At 37.2% G+C, this 18224-nt stretch overlaps 1 protein-coding gene across 1 annotated transcript in view; it reads left to right on the forward strand.

Annotated features, from left to right (window-relative positions):
* nectin3a (nectin cell adhesion molecule 3a) overlaps positions 1–18224 on the forward strand; it is a 35746-nt gene that overhangs the window by 5225 nt on the left and 12297 nt on the right. Inside the window, exon 2 of the mRNA XM_082179791.1 lies at positions 15691–16038. Coding sequence (XP_082035917.1) covers positions 15691–16038 — 348 coding nt within the window. The remainder of the gene's footprint in view (positions 1–15690; positions 16039–18224) is intronic.

The following is an 18224-nucleotide window of genomic DNA, read 5'->3' on the forward strand; positions in this document are numbered from 1 at the left end:
TTGAAAAATCATTAAAATATATTTTAATATTTGAAGAATTTGCCATGTGTTTTTATACATTATTTTAAAAACATACAGTGACGAATGTCACTTTTTGGCATCATAGAAAAAAAGCCTCATTAAAAATGACATTTTCTGGAAAGAAAACGTTGCATAGTTTGGCATAATCTTTCATTTTTATTTCTTAGAATTTTTTTTAATTAAATTAGTGTTAAAAATGTATATTAAACAAAGCAATTGTCCGCAAAGTCATGCAACAAAACATGCAGGAAAAAAACAGAAAAATGATATGATAGACGACCCCTGCAGACCATTATAGCCTGTGCATCATTTGGGTTTGTCAAATTGTCATTTACCCAGTTGTTTTGTATAAATTCATAGCATAATTGTAATTATTTGATGTTAATTTCCCATAATTGCTATACACGCTGCTTACACATATATTGCTTATATATTGCTTACACAATGATATCAGATCAGTGCGGTTTCCATTTTCAGTTATGGGATTGGTGCTGAAGAACGTCCTCTAGTTTCCTTCCCGAACCAAATCCATCTGTTCTCCCAGCGCTGAGAGCCCCCTCTGTCTGGGCATTGGAACAAAGAGAGCATTTTATGTGCAATGATCTTCCATGCTGTCTTTGTAATTGTTAGTCGCTGTGGAAGTTTTTAACAAGGGCTACCGGGCAGGAACACAGTTCATGTGCTGTGATGTTGATGAGGCCTCAGCTGCGTTCTCTTTAGCTATTGATGTATGAGGTAATCGCAGGGTCCTTATAGTCCTGCAGATATATGAAGGTGGTTCTGCTACATTATATTTCTATCATAAATATGACCGCATGCTGCCATGAGAGCACTAGTCCATGGTTTTCTTTTGTATGACAGGGCAGTTATATTGGAGAACTTGCAATGATTATTCAGCAGCCTTATAAGGATTTTCTGTTGAACTTCTGACTGGAACAAGCTTTGGTTCATGAGGGAAACTTCAGAGATGTGTCCTGTAATACCACCATTTGAGATAATGTGATATGGGTCAATGACATAAGAGTGTCAAGAAACTAAAACAAATTTAAATATTAAATGTTTCATATTTTTAATAATAAATAAAAAATATAATAAGTTATAAAATATGTATTTTTTGAAGATAAAATGTATTTTAAAAACATCATGAATGATTAATTTATAAATATCATAATGTCTTTCACGAGTCGCACTCCAAACTTATGACATTTTACAGCCTCAATAAACATTCTTACCTTATCAGAAAAATTTAATTAGATTTTTTAAAATACCTATTGACCTTGACATACATGAGGGTCTCTGATATCATTACCTGTTTTATAATACATTCATTATTTGTATTTGATATATTTATTTATGTATATGTATCTGCCTGTTGGTTGGGCCACATGATTGTTGCTCAGAAAAAAAAATAATCAAAAAAGAATTTTAATTCACAAAATAAAAGTATGGAAAACAAGCGTCGTTGGCCTGGTTCTTGCTGGAAGTGAAAATAGTTCTTGCTACATTATCATTATCATTAGCATGAAATGTTGGCTAATCAGCATGGTGTTTTTTTTTTAGCTTTGTCATCTATGTCAAATGTGTACCAAGTGCTTGATTTGTTGGGCAAACTGACTCTATAATGCAGAAGAATCTTTCTCACCTGTGCTAATATTGCTTGTTGACTTTATAGCCAATGGTCACACAGGTGGGGAAGGTATTAAATTGATGGAATTTGACATGCAAACAAACTTAAGGACAAAGCCCTCAAGGTGGGTGGTATTGGTTATCAATACAGATTAGTGTTCTAGTCTGCCATTTTGTGGACAGGGTGAAGAAGAAAAGGGGAGTGTGCGGAGAAAGTAAACTAGGCCTATTGTGTTTCATGTTGACCAAACTGCTGCATTACTTTCCTCTTTAATTCAGTCTTGTTTGTGTGTCCTTCCCTTTGTGACATCTTGAGTGTTCTGTGTCTTTGTTGGCAACATTTCAATCCCCTGAAAGCCTTGAGGAACAACATCTCATGCTTTGATTTTTGGCACCTCCTAGCAGACTTGTTTCAGTGCATTTTTGGAGGACATATAGAGGGTTTTGACATTTCTCGTAATGTTGCATTAACTGAATCATTGTGTGTGCAGATCCAAATAATGAACAGATTTTAACACGTATTTAGTTGGAATAGCCCTATCAATTGAGCTCTGCTTCCTGTTAGTGTATGCATGAACACTCATACTCAGAAAGGAAGGAAAACAATTCTCAGGGAGTTTGGGAAGAAACTCAAAAACCCAGCCCTTGTATGTTCAGATAGCGTGCTGTTCTGTGAAGCCTCATTAACAGCTCACATTCCATACCATAGTCACCTCATTTTGAAACTCTCATTTTAATTCTAGAGGAACTGCCTGATGCTTAATGTAGTGCGTTTGCAATGATTTTCCAGCTTGGATTTCAAATTGGGATCTATTTTCAGAACAAAGTGGTATTCTGAGAAAAGTTGTTGACTCAAGCAAGAGAATAGTGCCTCTTTAGAAACTGCAAAAGGGTCTTATGGGTCAGGAAGATGCTAAATTAGAAGTCTCCACTCTTATTGAGAATGAGAGCAACTGTACTTAAGCTCAACTATGGTTGCTGTCAATATTTTTTTCAATTCGCTGTCATAAAAAACATACAAAAGTAAAAGTTTTCATTTAAAACTCATCTCCAAACTTTTGGTGTCTGTAAGTATACTTTTATTCTGTAAAGATGCATTAAATTGATCAAAAGTTACAGTAAAGACATTTATTATGTTACAAAAGTTTTCTATTTCAAATAAACACTGTTCTTTTAAATCTTCTATTCATCAAACAATCCTGAAAAACAATGTATCACAGTTGATTAAAAAATATAAGCAGCACAACGGTTTTCATCATTAATATTAAAGACTGAAGACTGCTGAAAATTCAGCTTTGCCAAAAACAGAATCTTAAATTAAAATTGGCTTATTAGCTTGGTATGATTGATACAATGAGATTTAAAGATCTGCCTTGAAATTTAGAAATGTAACGGAGAGTATGAATATGTAATTTTATTAGACTCAAATAAACCAAATATTCTTTTACATCTTTTAGTATTCATTTAAAAAAAATTATACTACAGAATTCTTGATTCTGATTGGTTGATAAATGTTACAGCTATGAAGTAGCCTAGTTCCAGTTTTGTTGACTGCATGTGATCCAATATCATTTTGCCATGTTTGGCAAATAGGACATGACAAACATTTAGGCAATTGTTTTGTTTTTTCAATAGTTTCTTTTTAACTATGACACTTTTTAAAACTTGTTCTTTTATCTAGTAACTATGACAGTCTCAGCTGCCAGGTAAAAGCTGAATGGAACGACTGTCTGACTCTGCACACAGACAGATACACACACACAGAACCTTGTTACTCCATATGCAAGAATTGAAAGTCTCACTTTCAAACTAAATGTAGTCACTCACCAGCACACAAGATAGAAGCACTCTTTTAGTCTTTTGGAACAAAGCAGTGGCCCTTTTTCTAACCCCTGTAACCCAGATCCTATGTATGAATGACACAAGTATGGAAGAATTTCCCACCACCAAGTATGTGGCACCTGTGGGGGTTCTCACAGCGATAGCACTTGTAAGCAGATGCAAACACGATCATCAACATTAAACTGCATATAAATAAAAAATTCCTAACGTTACCGAATGAAATGTTGACCCAGGAGGACGAGATACAGGACTGTGCAAGATTTGGGGGGTGTTGATGTTGATCTACTCCATCAATGTTTTGATCGCTTTTTTAAATAAAATTTAGCCGCATTCAAGTGTTGATAAAAATCTGAGGGTCCGTTCTTTCTTTTGATACATTGCATCTTCAGATATCATGCAACAAAATATTTTGGGGGCCATTAAACTTTTGTGAAAAAATCAAAAATGCTGGCACTGGCTGGCAACTTTTTTCAAAAATGCTGGCGGGGAAAGAGTTAATTATGGAGACTAGAGATATTGAATATTTGATATTCGGCAACAAATTTACTAAGATACTATTCGTGCAGAAGCTACAAATTATTCCTACAAAACGAAGGAAGACACCAATCCTACGTTAGATAGGCCTATAGGCTACAGAAATCAGCTTCACTAAACGGCCAAACGTGCTCTTTTAACGCTGACATTTAAAAGGTCAGAAGGATGGATTTTTGCTTGGATTTTAGGCTAGGTGAGTGAAATTATATTTATATTGTCTTGCTGTATGTGTCATTTTTGCATTTTCTGTCTAAAAGTGACCAAAAAAAATATTTTGAAACGGTTTATAAAAAAAATGATTTGGAGAGGATTCCCAGACGCTACAATTAGTGGGCCTGCTCTATTTTATGATCCACGAGCTGCCCTGCCACTGGTAATAGAGTGGTGCAGGTATTACGTCTAAGCTCCGCCCCCTGGTTCATTTGGGATTTTCCAATGGGGTTTTATAATCGAGTTTTTCATGGAAAGATAAACTGTTGTGAACCACCGAGAAGTCCCGTCCTTTTCCGAGCTTGGTACTGGGGGATTCCTTGCCCTCTCAGAGGTGTCTGGCAGTTGTCCTAGCATCCTTATCTGATGGTTTTGGACATTTGTTTGCATTAGTCCACAATGGTCCAATCAAAACATTTCTCCACTGTTGCCATCAGAGAGATACCCCCAGAAAACTGGGCCCTGGAATACCTTAGAATATGCTGTTCACTACTCACCTTTAACTCAAACATTACTGATTCTTTTTTTTCCTTTACGTGCTGGCATTAAAGGCTTAAAGAAAGACTTGCAATAGAGAGTGAGAGGAAGCGTTACTCAGGAAGAAGGAAATGTTCAGGGAGGAAGGAGGCCTGTCAGAATGTTTGTGTTTTATTTGAATTAAGTTGGAGGCTTTCTTGGCACTCTGAGAATTGTTGCATTGTTTCCAAGGAAGTAAAGATATCTGCTTTCAGATGTTTTATGACTAAATAAGAATATGATTAACATATGTTTCCAAATGTCAATAAACACGTCAAGTGGCCTTGAAACATCGATTTGTTCTGTCAAAAGTGTAGGTTATGTATTAAGCAAGAAGGTGTACAAAAAAAAACTTAGTATAGATTAGTTCCTATTGCCTAGATTATAGATGGTCAAAAAAGTTTGTTTGTTTTTTTCAGGGTCAAAATAATAATTGTGATATTGTTTGGAATAAAATGGATTTGGTAAACAATTTTAACACTTTCTTTTACAGTGTCCTTATTACATATGTTACATGTACTTACTATAGTAATAACAGTAAATTATGCATAATTACATGCAACTAACCCTCAACCAATTCCTAATCCTACCCAAACCCTATAGTAAGTACACGTTGTTAATTTATATTACTCAGTACTTAAATTTGCAATTACACTGTAACAATGACACCTTAAAAAGAATGTTTTATTATATATATATAGTTATTTTTTTCACTTTCCAACAAAAATACAAAGCGTTTTAACAATAATGCAACAAAATGAAGCCCAAAGGATGTGAATTAAGGTCTGTAATTTTTGCTTTATCTTGGCATTTTATCGCAGACATGCAGTATTTTGCTTTATATAGCTTTCTGGGTAATGCTGTTACGTTTTGGTTGAAGAAGAGGAGGAGGCAGGATCCAAGTGCTGCAGTCTTTATTTAAATAAACTCAAAACTTCACAAATACAAACGCAGACTCAGACTTGGGAACGGAACAACCACCATAGTGCAAGTGTGCAACGATGAGAACTGACAAAGACTGAACTAAACCTAAACACAGGGCTTAAATACACAGACAGACAAGCTTAATAAGATCACAAGGGGGCGTGGCTAATAATAAACACCTGGGGAGACTAATCAACATTAAACATAACAAGGGACTGCAAAACATGGAACAAGACTGGGGAACACAGGTTGAAAACATCACAAATGCAGTCATAAACCATCTAAATTAGATACTTTCTAGTAAGCTTTATTGCTATTCTTCATTAGAGGTACTAAAAAATGCATGTAAAAATATTATGATCAATACTAGTTAGCTTCGCACCATCATTTAATTAGCAAACCCCATCTTGTATGTTCACCACCATTGTGGATGCGTGCGTATTTCATAAATATTTGAAGACTAGCTTAATAGTGCACTGCAGGTTCAGTAGACTAAAGTTATTCTTATTTCACAGCGTGTCAACATTTTGTTTTTGAGCAAAAACAGTTTCAGCTTTTTTTTTTGTCAGTCAGTAGTTTCACTCCCTCATAGATTGATTCTTGGGACAGAGAGTTTTCTTTGGGGCATCCAACCACAAAGATATTTAAATATTTATGGTTTCCTTTTGGAACCCATTATAATCACCCTTAATGCATTCAACATTTGTACAGACCTTGAGTGTTCTGTCTCTAATCTGCACAGTAGTGTCTATAGGTCCAGCAATCAGGTCCTATATTAGTCATTCATGAAAATTAATTTGTCATAGTTAGTCATTCATCTCACACACATGTTGTCATGATGAACTATGATAATTATTTTCCCTCTCTTTTTTGGCAGTATATGAGTACTGTGGTTGGGCTATTAAGACCCTTGCAGAATGGTGGCTCTCACTAAACTCAATGACCATAGCACATGGCCACAAAACAGCACAACTAATTACCATTGGTATGTCAAGTACAGCTGTTGCATGTCACGTCTCTTTAGCCTCTGACATTCTTTATTACACTATTGGCAATGTGACCAAAGGTGAGGCAATTCCATTGAAGTCACTCTGTCCTCTCACTCAAACTCCCATCTGAAGACTGATGGCAAAAGTGTATCTAGATAGTCTCTTATTCAGTATAGCAGCTTTAGCGACAGTCACGGATTCGGAGTCGGTTAACCACCACTATTTCTTTGTTTTTGTTTTTTTGTGGTCAATTTTTTTTTATTTGCTGGTTCTTCTCATGTCACCCTTTTTTCTGCTAGGAAATGAGCCACTTCTGCCATATTTTTTTACCTTCATAGTTCCAAATATGTATTATTTAATCAGTGTTATTTTAGTGTTTATGTGCTACAATATAATTTATTCATTTAGAATTAGCCTTTATATTTTCATTGCAATTTTTAAGTTCTTTTGTCCTTTTGTCATTTGTATTAATTTTATTTATAAATATTTACAAACATTTATATATATATTTTTTGTGCTATTTTAGTACTATTTTATCAAGTTAGTTGCCAATGCAACCATTCTAATTTTTTTTCATCGAATATTTATATATTTTTTTTATTTCAGCTTTATTTTAATCAACAATTTTTTTTATAGTTTTAGTTAACAATAACAATATTGAACTGTATTTTTTCTTTTTTAATGTGGAAAAGTGCAAAAGCATCATAAAAGCAGTCCATGCTACATTTATTTTAATGCAATACTATTTTTGAAGTTATTTACAAGTCATTTGATAGCTTTGTTTAAGGAACAGTCTGAATTTTAAGCCATTATTCACTAAATTCTTGCTTTTTCTTGGTCCCCTTTATTATATGGAAAAGAGAAGTGTGAACAAAGGGTTCTTTTGTGTTCCAAAAGAAATGATGATAAGTAAATATTTTTTTTTATTCGGGTGACTTAATGAATTCACTCAAGATTTGTTGTCAAACCTCACCCTACCCTACCTCAGTTTGATTTCTCATAAGGTTTCTTATATCTTTTATAGTGCACTTCTGGTGACGTTCATCACCTCTCTCCACTGCTATTATGGCGTTAACAAAGCCTTCATTTAAAATCCTCTCATTGGTCTCGTCCTGCCACATCACCGTGGTCCTTAAAAACAACTCTAATCTGAGTGCGCTGTTGCGTGCGAGAGAGGAGTTTGGCCTCATATGTTTCCTGATGTTTTTTGAGAATCTGAAAATAGGGGATGCATCAGCCGGTTCTTCCCTCCCAGTGACCTGACAGAAAGACCAGGGGCTCTGGGACAAGTCTCCCCACACCAAAATCAAGTTAAGATGTTTCACAAGAGGGTCAGTTCAGGTTCGCATCTCGGTTCACGCTGGGGCATTTGGCGAGTGAGACGAGAAGTGGAATGCATAGTGGAGGGCTCGAATATACAGTTGGACCCCGTGAACAGCTTGTAGCAGTTAGTGATGTCAGGAGAGAGAAAAACAAACACAGGGAAAGCTTCAAAGACCAAGCATATCTCTTTCATTAATTCATTTCTGATTTGTTTCCCCTCATTTCCTTCTTGTTCTCACTCATCTTCGCCGTTCCGTGTAGCGACCTTTCAATTTGTTCCTCGTTACCTTTGCCAATTTCTTTTTTATTTAATGCAGTCATACTATACCTCTCATTTCCTATTGAGTTTCTAAAATCTGATTGGCAGGGCTGGGCTGGCCCTCAGATGACTTTTGCCAGGCCTAGATGCTTTTTGAAGTTTTTTATGTATTGTTAAGCCAGGCCTGTGTTGAGGTAATGATACAATCCTCCACATTATGGTGTCCTCAAGCTAACTTTGCATGCTTGCAAGGGAACGATGGTAATTGTATCCATTAAATGGTTACATTGCCTTTCAATAACTAGAATGACAGATCAAAGACTTTGTTCCTAGTCTTTGTTTCATTATTTATGTAATTTTACAGGTTTACAACAAATGCAATGAACACAAATGTGCCTCGCTGGCCTTGATTCAGGTATCTGACGCTGAGGCCATCTGTTCATCTCTACTGAAAGAGCACGACATCTATAGTTGTACTGTTTCTGAACATAAGACTGCAGTTAAATAGCTTTTTACCGGCACACATTAAAATAATATTCAGGGTTAAATGCAACTTAGGCGTTATTGACAGCTTCTGTGGCCACAAAATACAGAAGTCTAACAGGCAAATATTTCAACAGTTAGAGTTATTATAATTAATTCCCATCGTTAATGTCGATAGAGCCTAACCTGCAATATATAATTCTTTAATTCTGGTTTAATCAGGGTGGTTTTGGGGCAGAATTCAAATCTTTTTCTGAGATTCTAGACATGTAGAACCTGTGCCATTTGTGGATGTCCAAGCTGTGTAGCATGCCACGCATTTTCTCATGGTGGTGATGGGAGGTTTTCGGAGTTGTTTTCGCAGCCGACTGCGGGCCGATATTTTTGTCAGTGTGTGTTCGCTATCCTCCCTGATGAGCACCATTGGATGTTGTTTGTAGAATGTATGTGTGTACGTGACAGGGCAGGGTTGCGAGGTCAGTGGTGGGTTGGCTGGTAGACAGGTGACAGCTGCTCCCACAGCTCAGACTGCAGTGAAGTGGAGACAGCACAGACTGTGTGTTGTTCTGCCCTAAACACAACAAACATGCACAGGGCAACCATATACAGAAATAACAGGCCCAAACTTTGCATATGAAATGCCAATTGACTCTGATTTTCCAGTGCTAAAGTAATATAATTGTATTCAGTTAGAAGTATGATCATCAAGTTTTACACATTCATGCAGCTCGAGTGCTGTTGCCATTGAAGCAAAAAGGGGACCAAGAGTAAGAATTATGTTGCCATGCATCCTAAGAACTTTAAATCCCCTTGCTCTTACCTGAGTTTTGATGTGGTAGCCTGACACCAAAAGTCGGACCACATCTGAAGTTTGCCTGATCTAAAGTTTTGTTGATAGTTGAGCACAATTTTAAGCTCCATTCATTATAAACTACTCATTATAACTCTTGGTGTTCTTTACTGAACAGCCTTAGTTTCAGTTGAATCCCACTTCACATAAATGTTGTTGTTGTTCGTTTTGTTGAAAGGGTTTGACTCTTAAATAGCTGGAAACCTTGTAGCCTAGAATAGGACAATGGTTTTTACCCAATATTTCCCCTTCATTACTATTTGTCACTGAGTGTCTTTGTTCTGGTTTGTAGAAACACTGCTACATACTCGAAGGTCCCTCGTTGTCCAACACAGGAATTCCTATATGGGTATAGATAGGGATATTTCTCGTATGTCTGCTGTAAATATGATAAATCTGAAAACTGAAACTGGCAGTATTAATATATTCAAATAATTAATTTTGTGACTCAAGGCAAGCACTTCAGTAATAGTAGTAGTAGTAGTAGTAGTGTGATGGTGCTTTAAATGCACACAGTCAGTTTTAAGAAAATTACTAACTATTGTTTTGTGTAATAAAAGGTTATAGTCTATTTATTTGTTGAATATCTGTCAGGGGGCTGTGTGTGCATTCAGTGTGTTCTGTTTTTTAAATGTTGTTCTTTATATACATATAAACATTTGTGACAGTTTCGTCTCACCTTGTTTTGTTTTTTTCAGAATCTTGCACCATTAGCATTGCATTTTTAAGACTGTCCCATTATGTACGTCTCAAGACCCATATTGTCCGCTCCATTCTGTTGTGTTCAGGAGTTTTTGAACAAAAGACATGCTATATGTGAAATTTCCTGACCCTGTGTATAAATGGCTTCCTGAAGTTCTGAATGTATACGTAGTTTTCCACATCCCTGGTACTAAGTATTCATTGGAACTTAGAGCTACACTAACGTTTGGCACTTGTTTTTCCTTGTTTTTGACCCATAACCTTAATAAATAAGGTGACACCAAAAACTACTAGCTTAACTTATATAAATGTCAAGTATTGTTAAAGACAAGTAAACTGTCAGTAATACAATAATAACAAATAATCAAATTACGAACAATAACACAAATACAAATAAAATAAACTGTGCTTTTCATGTTAGTAACAGTAATTTTCAGGTAGAGAGCATGAATAATTAAAAAGTAAAATAGCACTGCTTAGTCTTCAATGTGTAAATTAAATAAAGTTACAAAAGTTATTCAGTCAGGAGCAGTGAGTGATTTCTTTCTTTGTTCTTTGTTTGATTAACATTCACTTTAAGAGCTGCATGAATCCAATATACTGTTACACATGCGTTTTGTGCACTTAAGAAATATCAGATTATGGCTGAATCCAAAATCGCTCCCTAAACCCTCATTCACTATTCCCTAAGTTAGTCCACTAATACTGTTAACTTGAAGGAGTGAATAAAACGAGTGAGCGAATTCGGACAGCCGTTGAACGTACATCGGTTGTACACTCGTTATTGCAGTGCAATGTGGGATTGAATAAGTGCACTCAATAACGTCCACTATGGTTTCGGACACCACTACAAATGGCTGTCCCTTCAAATAGCGCCCTATTTGAGGGTATAGGGGGCCATTTTGGATTCAGCATATGCTTACTAGGATACTCGTAAACTTGACTGGCATTTTTTAAGGTAATTTTGTGTGAATATGTCCGTTCAAGTGCAAGAAGACGTAAAAGAGAGCTCAATTCAGTATTCGCACACTGTCTGAGAAGTGGCTTTTAGGCGTGCGTTTCGGATGTATGCGCACACAAAACTGGCAAGGCTTAAAAACACCTGCAAATGATAAACTTCCATGATGCAGCACTCAATCGGGCAAGTGACATTTGCTTCAACTGTCTCAAGCAACGTTCCGGCAGGCCTTATTGTCCAGCCCTGCATTTACTCTCCCTCTTGTCAGTCCAAATCTGTATAATTTTCTTTCTTCTGCGGAACACAAAATATGTTGTTTTGAAAGGTTTGAAAGTCATGTACAATGAAAGTCATCATTGGACCTCACTGATTCATTGTATGGACAAATATTCCACAGAAGTAAGTCAAACAGTTATGATTGAAATGAGGGTGAGTAAACAAAGACAGATTTAACAGAAGAGTCCTCCCTTGGGTCTTACAGGTAAACGGGTGCAGCACCCTGCTCTCTGTTTGCTGATTGACGTAAATGACTCTTTAACGATCTCTGTGTGAATTGAAATGGGTGATCCTCTTCTCTCAGCAAATTTGATATTCAAGCAGTCAGCTAGATTGCAGTGTACTCTGTCTCTCTCTCTCTCTCTCTCTCTCTCTCTCTCTCTCTCTCTCTCTCTCTCTCTCTCTCTCTCTCTCTCTCTCCTGTCTGTCTTTGTATGTGTGTGTGTGTGTGTGTGTGTGTGTGTGTGTGTGTGTGTGTGTGTGTGTGTGTGTGTGTGTGTGTGTGTGTGTGTGTGTGTGTGTGTGTGTGTGTGTGTGTGTGTGTGTGTGTGGTGGTATTCTCGCAATTACAGGGTGGGTAGGGGAACAGGCAGAGGGAGAGCCTGCACCCATACAGGCAAGATATAATAGCAGAGGTTTACCACTAGTATGCAGCTGCCAAGGTTTCAAAATATCAGCCACTATTTAGTGCCTCCATAGACCCACTTTTTATGATATGGTCTCGTATACCCATTCTATGTATTTTAAATACCATAGGTTTTACCTTGTGTTTTGATGGTATGAATAGTTCTTAGAGCAGTCATTTGTACAAGCAGCATTAACCGTCGTAAGAGGAAAGCTTAGTGTCTCGATTAACAATTTTTCCATCTGAAATGCAGCAATTTGTGGGCTTTAATGACTGAGGAGATTTTTATTTTCACTGCTCTGTGTTTTTCTCAGAATATGTTTTGCACAGCTCTCATTCTGTAACCTATAATTTTTCTGTGTTTTCCAGTGATCTTTATGGAAACGTGTTCATTTGTTTTGTTTTCAGAACACCGTGATTTCTTGAATGAGGCTAAGCTGCAGTGTGCTGTTGTTTACTCACCAGAATTGACAGTTAAAGGGATAGTTCGCCCAAAATGTAAACTTCTGTCATCATTCACTCACCCATATATATTGTTCCATGACTTTCTCTCTTCTGTGGAACACAAAAGATCCTATGTTGTTTTAGACCCCATTGGCTTTAATTCTTAAAATGCTCAAATTTTGTGATATTTCTCATCTTTCAACAAGCCTGATAACTTTTGCTTCATATCCGTGCAAGGATATAGGGAAGCACATGGAATGGAAGTGTAACTATCTGTAAAGCACTGTTTACACGAAGCAAACAAGAATTACATCAGTAATGCAGAACCATAAGTTCATCTTATCACACTGTGCAATTTTGGCCACAATTTGGCCATCTGAGACAAATTTTTGCAAATCCAAAAAGATTCCTCGACCTTGGCTGAAATCTGAAGTCTTTGATCGCTAGTTTGACATGTTCACCGACAGCCGATTAATGACCACTGCGATAAAATTTTACCTTAATTCTGGCAGTGTCAGAAGATTTGACTCACAGTCCTGCAGTGTGACTTCTCCTACGACGACTGTCAAATTGTCTTTTTTTTCAAGACAAGTCGTGACCAAAATTAACGTTAGAGGTTTCTTTGTATCCACCATTTCAATCCCGAGTGTAATGCAGCCCACTGTCACCAAACTTGTCATTGTTTGATGATGTAAAACTCCAGACAAGTTTTCTTGCGTGCGTCCGTTTTTAACGAATCTTGAGTTGACTGTCGTACAGTCTGACATTAATGAAAACTGAGATCTTACAGTGTGACATGGATTACAGCAATGATCATGTTCGTACAGTCTGACAAGCAACAATCGTGAAGGACTATTATACATCGCACAGTGTGCACCCGGCTTTAAGCGACTCAGACTTTTACATTGTTACAAAACATTTCAAGTAAATACTGTTCTTTTCAGTAAAAAATATTGTACAATGTTACAGTTTTTACTACATTTTCGATCAATTAAATGCAGCTTTGGTGAGCATAAAATACTTTATTTACAAAAAAAAGGTTACAATAAAAAATCGTACCGACCCCAGACTTCTGAAAGATAGTATACATATACTTAAGGTATTTTTTGTAGAGGCATATAATTGGACAAAAAAAGTGTGAAATGCAGTATGAGTCATCATTTTTTTTGCTGTGTTTACTGAGAAGAAAAAAAGAATGTGAATTTTGCCAACATTTAAGGGTTTCACACTTGGTTCGATTGCCTGGTCTGAACCCGAGTTCGATTGCTCCCCCTCCCCCTGCTGGATTGTGTTCACATTGTATTATTTGGGTACAAATAGCGTTGCTCATCTCACTATTATATTTTGGTTTTTGAACTTTTGGTTTTGTTTTCAAAGCGTCAGCACACAACAGCACTTGCGCCTATCTGCTGCGATTGTACTGCAAAAGCAGAAACGAGATATATTCTCTCTGCTTGCAGTGCATCAGTTATGCATGTCAGGAAAGTGAGTGAGAACACTCAGATTTATCGAATCATACATCATCAATAGTGGTTCACTTTCACAAATTAGTATGATTGCCCTCATTCCTGATGTTCTCCTCTTTCCAAAACATCTTTTTTTAATCAATCTCAGCCATTGTAACGTTAACTGCCAGCTCACCAGAATATCATGTTTACATGTATCAGCAAATAACTCCGGTGTGTTCAAGTAAACATGCAAAGGGCACAGATGCAGATTAAAGAGACCCATTAAACAGTAAAAGAACTCCCAAATTGGCTGTTGGTGTTTTTCATCTTGTTCCAGTGGCTTTTATTTGGCAAGGTGCTCAGACGGTTAACTGAGAGGACAGTCGGAGCGTCCCGCAGCGTGACGCGGGGGTCTGTATGGTGCTCATTATGAATGTGAAGCACGGGCTGTGTGGCACAGCACTCTCAGTCTGCCGCAGTTGAGAAGGAAGGCCTCCCGCATGGGGCGTAATTAAGGCTGGGGAAAACACAAGCCCTCATTATCTGCCTTACTGGATCTCCCACTACTGTACTTCAGTTATGACCTTTCAAAGGTTCTTCTGATGTAAGTGATGTCAGCAAGATTAGACAGATGGAACTGTTTAAGCGCATAAAACATTTTAAACTGATTCACGGTATAATATAAAAAGGTTTCTGTGAGATGCTTCTAAATTGCTTTGCATTATTTATACATCAGTTAGTAGTTTCGGTTCTCGAATCAAGAGTGTCAATATAACACTGGAACTTATTACTGTTTGTGTCACTGCACTCCATTAAGGGGTTGGAGGGGCACTGGAAGCCATCAAAGGATGACAGTGTGGTCACTAAGAAGCCGGGAGTTGCTAGTGTCCCGCGAACCTAAGCTCTCTGACTCTTTTTTCAGACAGGGGCGTCCTTAATTTAATGATTCAGGACTCTCTACTTTTATTGTTATTTTTATTTCTTATGCATGATATTTTTACTTCTTATGCATCAGTTGTGATTATTTTATGACTATTTAATTCCTTTTCTATGTAAAGTGTTTTGAATTACCATTGTGTGCCTTGCCTTGCCTCCACCAGTCTGTGTTTGTTCCAAACAGATTGTCAGTCTGTGCATTAGTGGTGGAGATTTTTCAATTACTCTTTTTGCTAATTACATAGTTACGCCAGTAGGTGTAGTGTGCGCGAGTCACTGAATCATTCAACAGATTAATCCAAAAACTCTTGATTCGTTCAGGAACTAAGCACTACTGCTGTGTGTTGTTCGAAGACGCTGTGGCTTTGGCTTTGTTTGGAACTATTTACAAAAACAGACAAATTAACTAGAAATATTGTGTTTAAAATGTAAGTTACTCAATATTAATTGGCTTATTAAACTGTTGAACTGTACCATGCTGCCTCCTTGTTAGCTTATCAGAAATGGCCCAAGCTCTTTCTAGTTCTAACATGACATTTTTTTGTTAGTAATGGAGGCTTGGACACAAGGTTTTATATAACCAGGAGGATAAGAATCACTCTTTTGTAAGTGTGACCTGTTTAAGATGGCAGCAATACAAATGACATGCAAAAAAAAATAAAACATTTGTAGACTGTTGATCTGTTTCCTGTATCATTATTCCTGATGATCTGTATCTCACCAGGTGTGTGGGCCAACAAAGTGGTGGTTCCTGAACAGGTGACGGCAGTGCTGGGGAAAAACGTTACTTTGACCTGTAGGGTGGAGGTCAGCACAGACCTCAGCCTGACCCAGAGTTCCTGGGAACGCCGGCTGCCCTCCGGCACCGTCACTTTGGCCGTCTTCAACCCCCAGTACGGGACCTCCATAGCTGAGGAGTACAGCAGACGAGTGCACTTCCTCAAGCCTTCAATGCATGATGTGTCCATTGTCCTGGAGGGCATGAGTTTTGCCGACATTGGGACCTACACTTGTAAAGTGGTCACCTTCCAACTTGGAAACATGCAGGCATCTACAACTGTGGACATTATGGGTAAGTACATCTTTGTGATCTAGTTGTGAATTCTTTCAGGTGAATCATTTGGTAAAACATTAGAAATCCTCCTGAACCCTATAGCTTGTTGTGTCATAAATCCATCCATCCATCCATCCTTATTTATTTTTCCAAAGTTTGTTTATTGGTTTTAAGCACAAAAAAGCATAAGCAATATCAAAGCATTATTTATGCAAGGCACTTCAAAGTAATTAACTACCATTCCAAAAATTCTCAATTGAAAACAAGACTGGAATTATAGGGAAGTTATGATTTAGAAACTTGTGTTGAAATGGCTTATTTTTGTGTATTGTAATTATAGAAAGGGGTGGAAACACCCTTCAAACAGCCCCTTTTCTGCTTGAGTGAAATGAAGTGTTGCAAACGCCACAGAGATGACAAAAATATCTGTCACACACTGGCATGATAGTACATTCCCTGTTCTATTTTTGTATTGCGGGGCGCCATTTTTTTTTTTTCTCCTTGTTTATTTCCTGGGTTCCTGCTAAACATAAAAAACCCCAAAGCTAATCTTTTCCTTATTGTAAGTGGTAACCAAAAGTTAGAATTTTATCAATCCAGTCTGTAATGGCATTATAGATTCAGACGTTATAGCAACGCCATATTTTTCCGTGGCATTTTCAAAGAAAAAGGAGAAATTTACTCAAAATACTAAAACTATAAAAGTCAGTGGCCAATCAGCTGCTTCGAGCTTGTGTGTTTTTGCACACAAGCTTAAAGCCGCCATTCCTATTCCTGTAAATTTAACAGTGATGAGTCATTGCTGGAATTCTCAGTGACCGTGTGAATTTTTACAATAAAACACATCAGATGTTGCACGCAAGCTAAGCGGTGTAATTTGTACCCACAATTCATTCTCTTCCTCTTTTTTAACACAATTATTTTGCTTTCACTTGCAGTCCATTATAATGACAGAAATTGTTTGAGGAACAGCGGTTTTGGCGACAGCCGTGGTCTGCAACCCAGAACAGGAATGTTTTGGATCTGGATTTATGTAGGCGACAGTGACCCAGCCCTAAATCCTGCCCTGTTTGATGATAAATCAATACCCTGGCCCTCTCCAGGGCCTTCGCCCACCCACAACCTGCGCCATCAGATCAGCTGGCTCTTTATTTCTTCTATCAGGAGGGTTGGGTGTGAATGAGTTGCCAAGATGCCCCTGCAAGCTCTGAGTCAGCAGAGCTCCAGTGTGATGCAGATGGCATAGGGTTCAGGTTGGATGAATGCAGGGTGGGTCTGATCTTGGCTCTCAGATGTCAGCGTTCAGTGATGCACTGTGGTTCCCCCCCGTTCAGGTGCCGCAGGGCTATATTTAGCATTGGGGTCCCTGGGGTTATTTCGATTTCTTGTATACAGGAGCGGCCTGTAAACAGAGTAGAACAGGTGTGTGGAGCAGACGGCCTTGCGTGAAGGATTAAGTTGGCGTTCCTGGCCCACATGGTAAAACTGTTTCTTAAGAGCACAGCTGTTGCAATTCTCTAGAGAGAGTATGGAGAAAGGAAAGAGGGAAAAGGACAAATGAAAATTTATACATTGGTTTTATACGTTTTTATTAATAAAGGATATTATGGCTGCGTTCACAACACTGTGGGTCAAATCTCAAACAGCAAAAATCACATTTTATCTAAACAATTTTGTGCCGATTTTCATTTAGTACACTAATAGATTTTTACACTTTAATACTTTTATTCAGCAAGGATGCATTCAGTTGTGAAAAGTTATTTATAATGTTACAAAAGGTTTCTATTTAAAATAGATGCTGTTCATTTGAACTTTCTATTCATCAAATAATCCTGAAAAATTATGCATCATGGTTTCCACAAAAATATTAAGCAGTGCTGCTTAATTTTCGACATTGATTATAATTATAAATGTTTCTTGAGGATCAAATCAGCATATTAGAATGATTTCTGAAGGATCATGTGACACTGAAGACTGGAGTAATGATGCTGAAAATTCAGCTTTGCATCACAGGAATAAATTACATTTTAGAAAAATATTTCAAATATAAAAAAATAAGTATTTTAAATTATTATAATTGTTATAATTGAATCTTATAAAGTTATAATTTTTCACAATATTACTGTTTTTCTGTATTTTTATACAAAACATTAAAAAACCTTACAGACCCCAAACTTTTGAACGGTAGTGTATGTGGAAATACT

Source organism: Leuciscus leuciscus (assembly GCF_965113295.1).
Source record: "Leuciscus leuciscus genome assembly, chromosome: 9".
Taxonomy (NCBI): domain Eukaryota; kingdom Metazoa; phylum Chordata; class Actinopteri; order Cypriniformes; family Leuciscidae; genus Leuciscus; species Leuciscus leuciscus.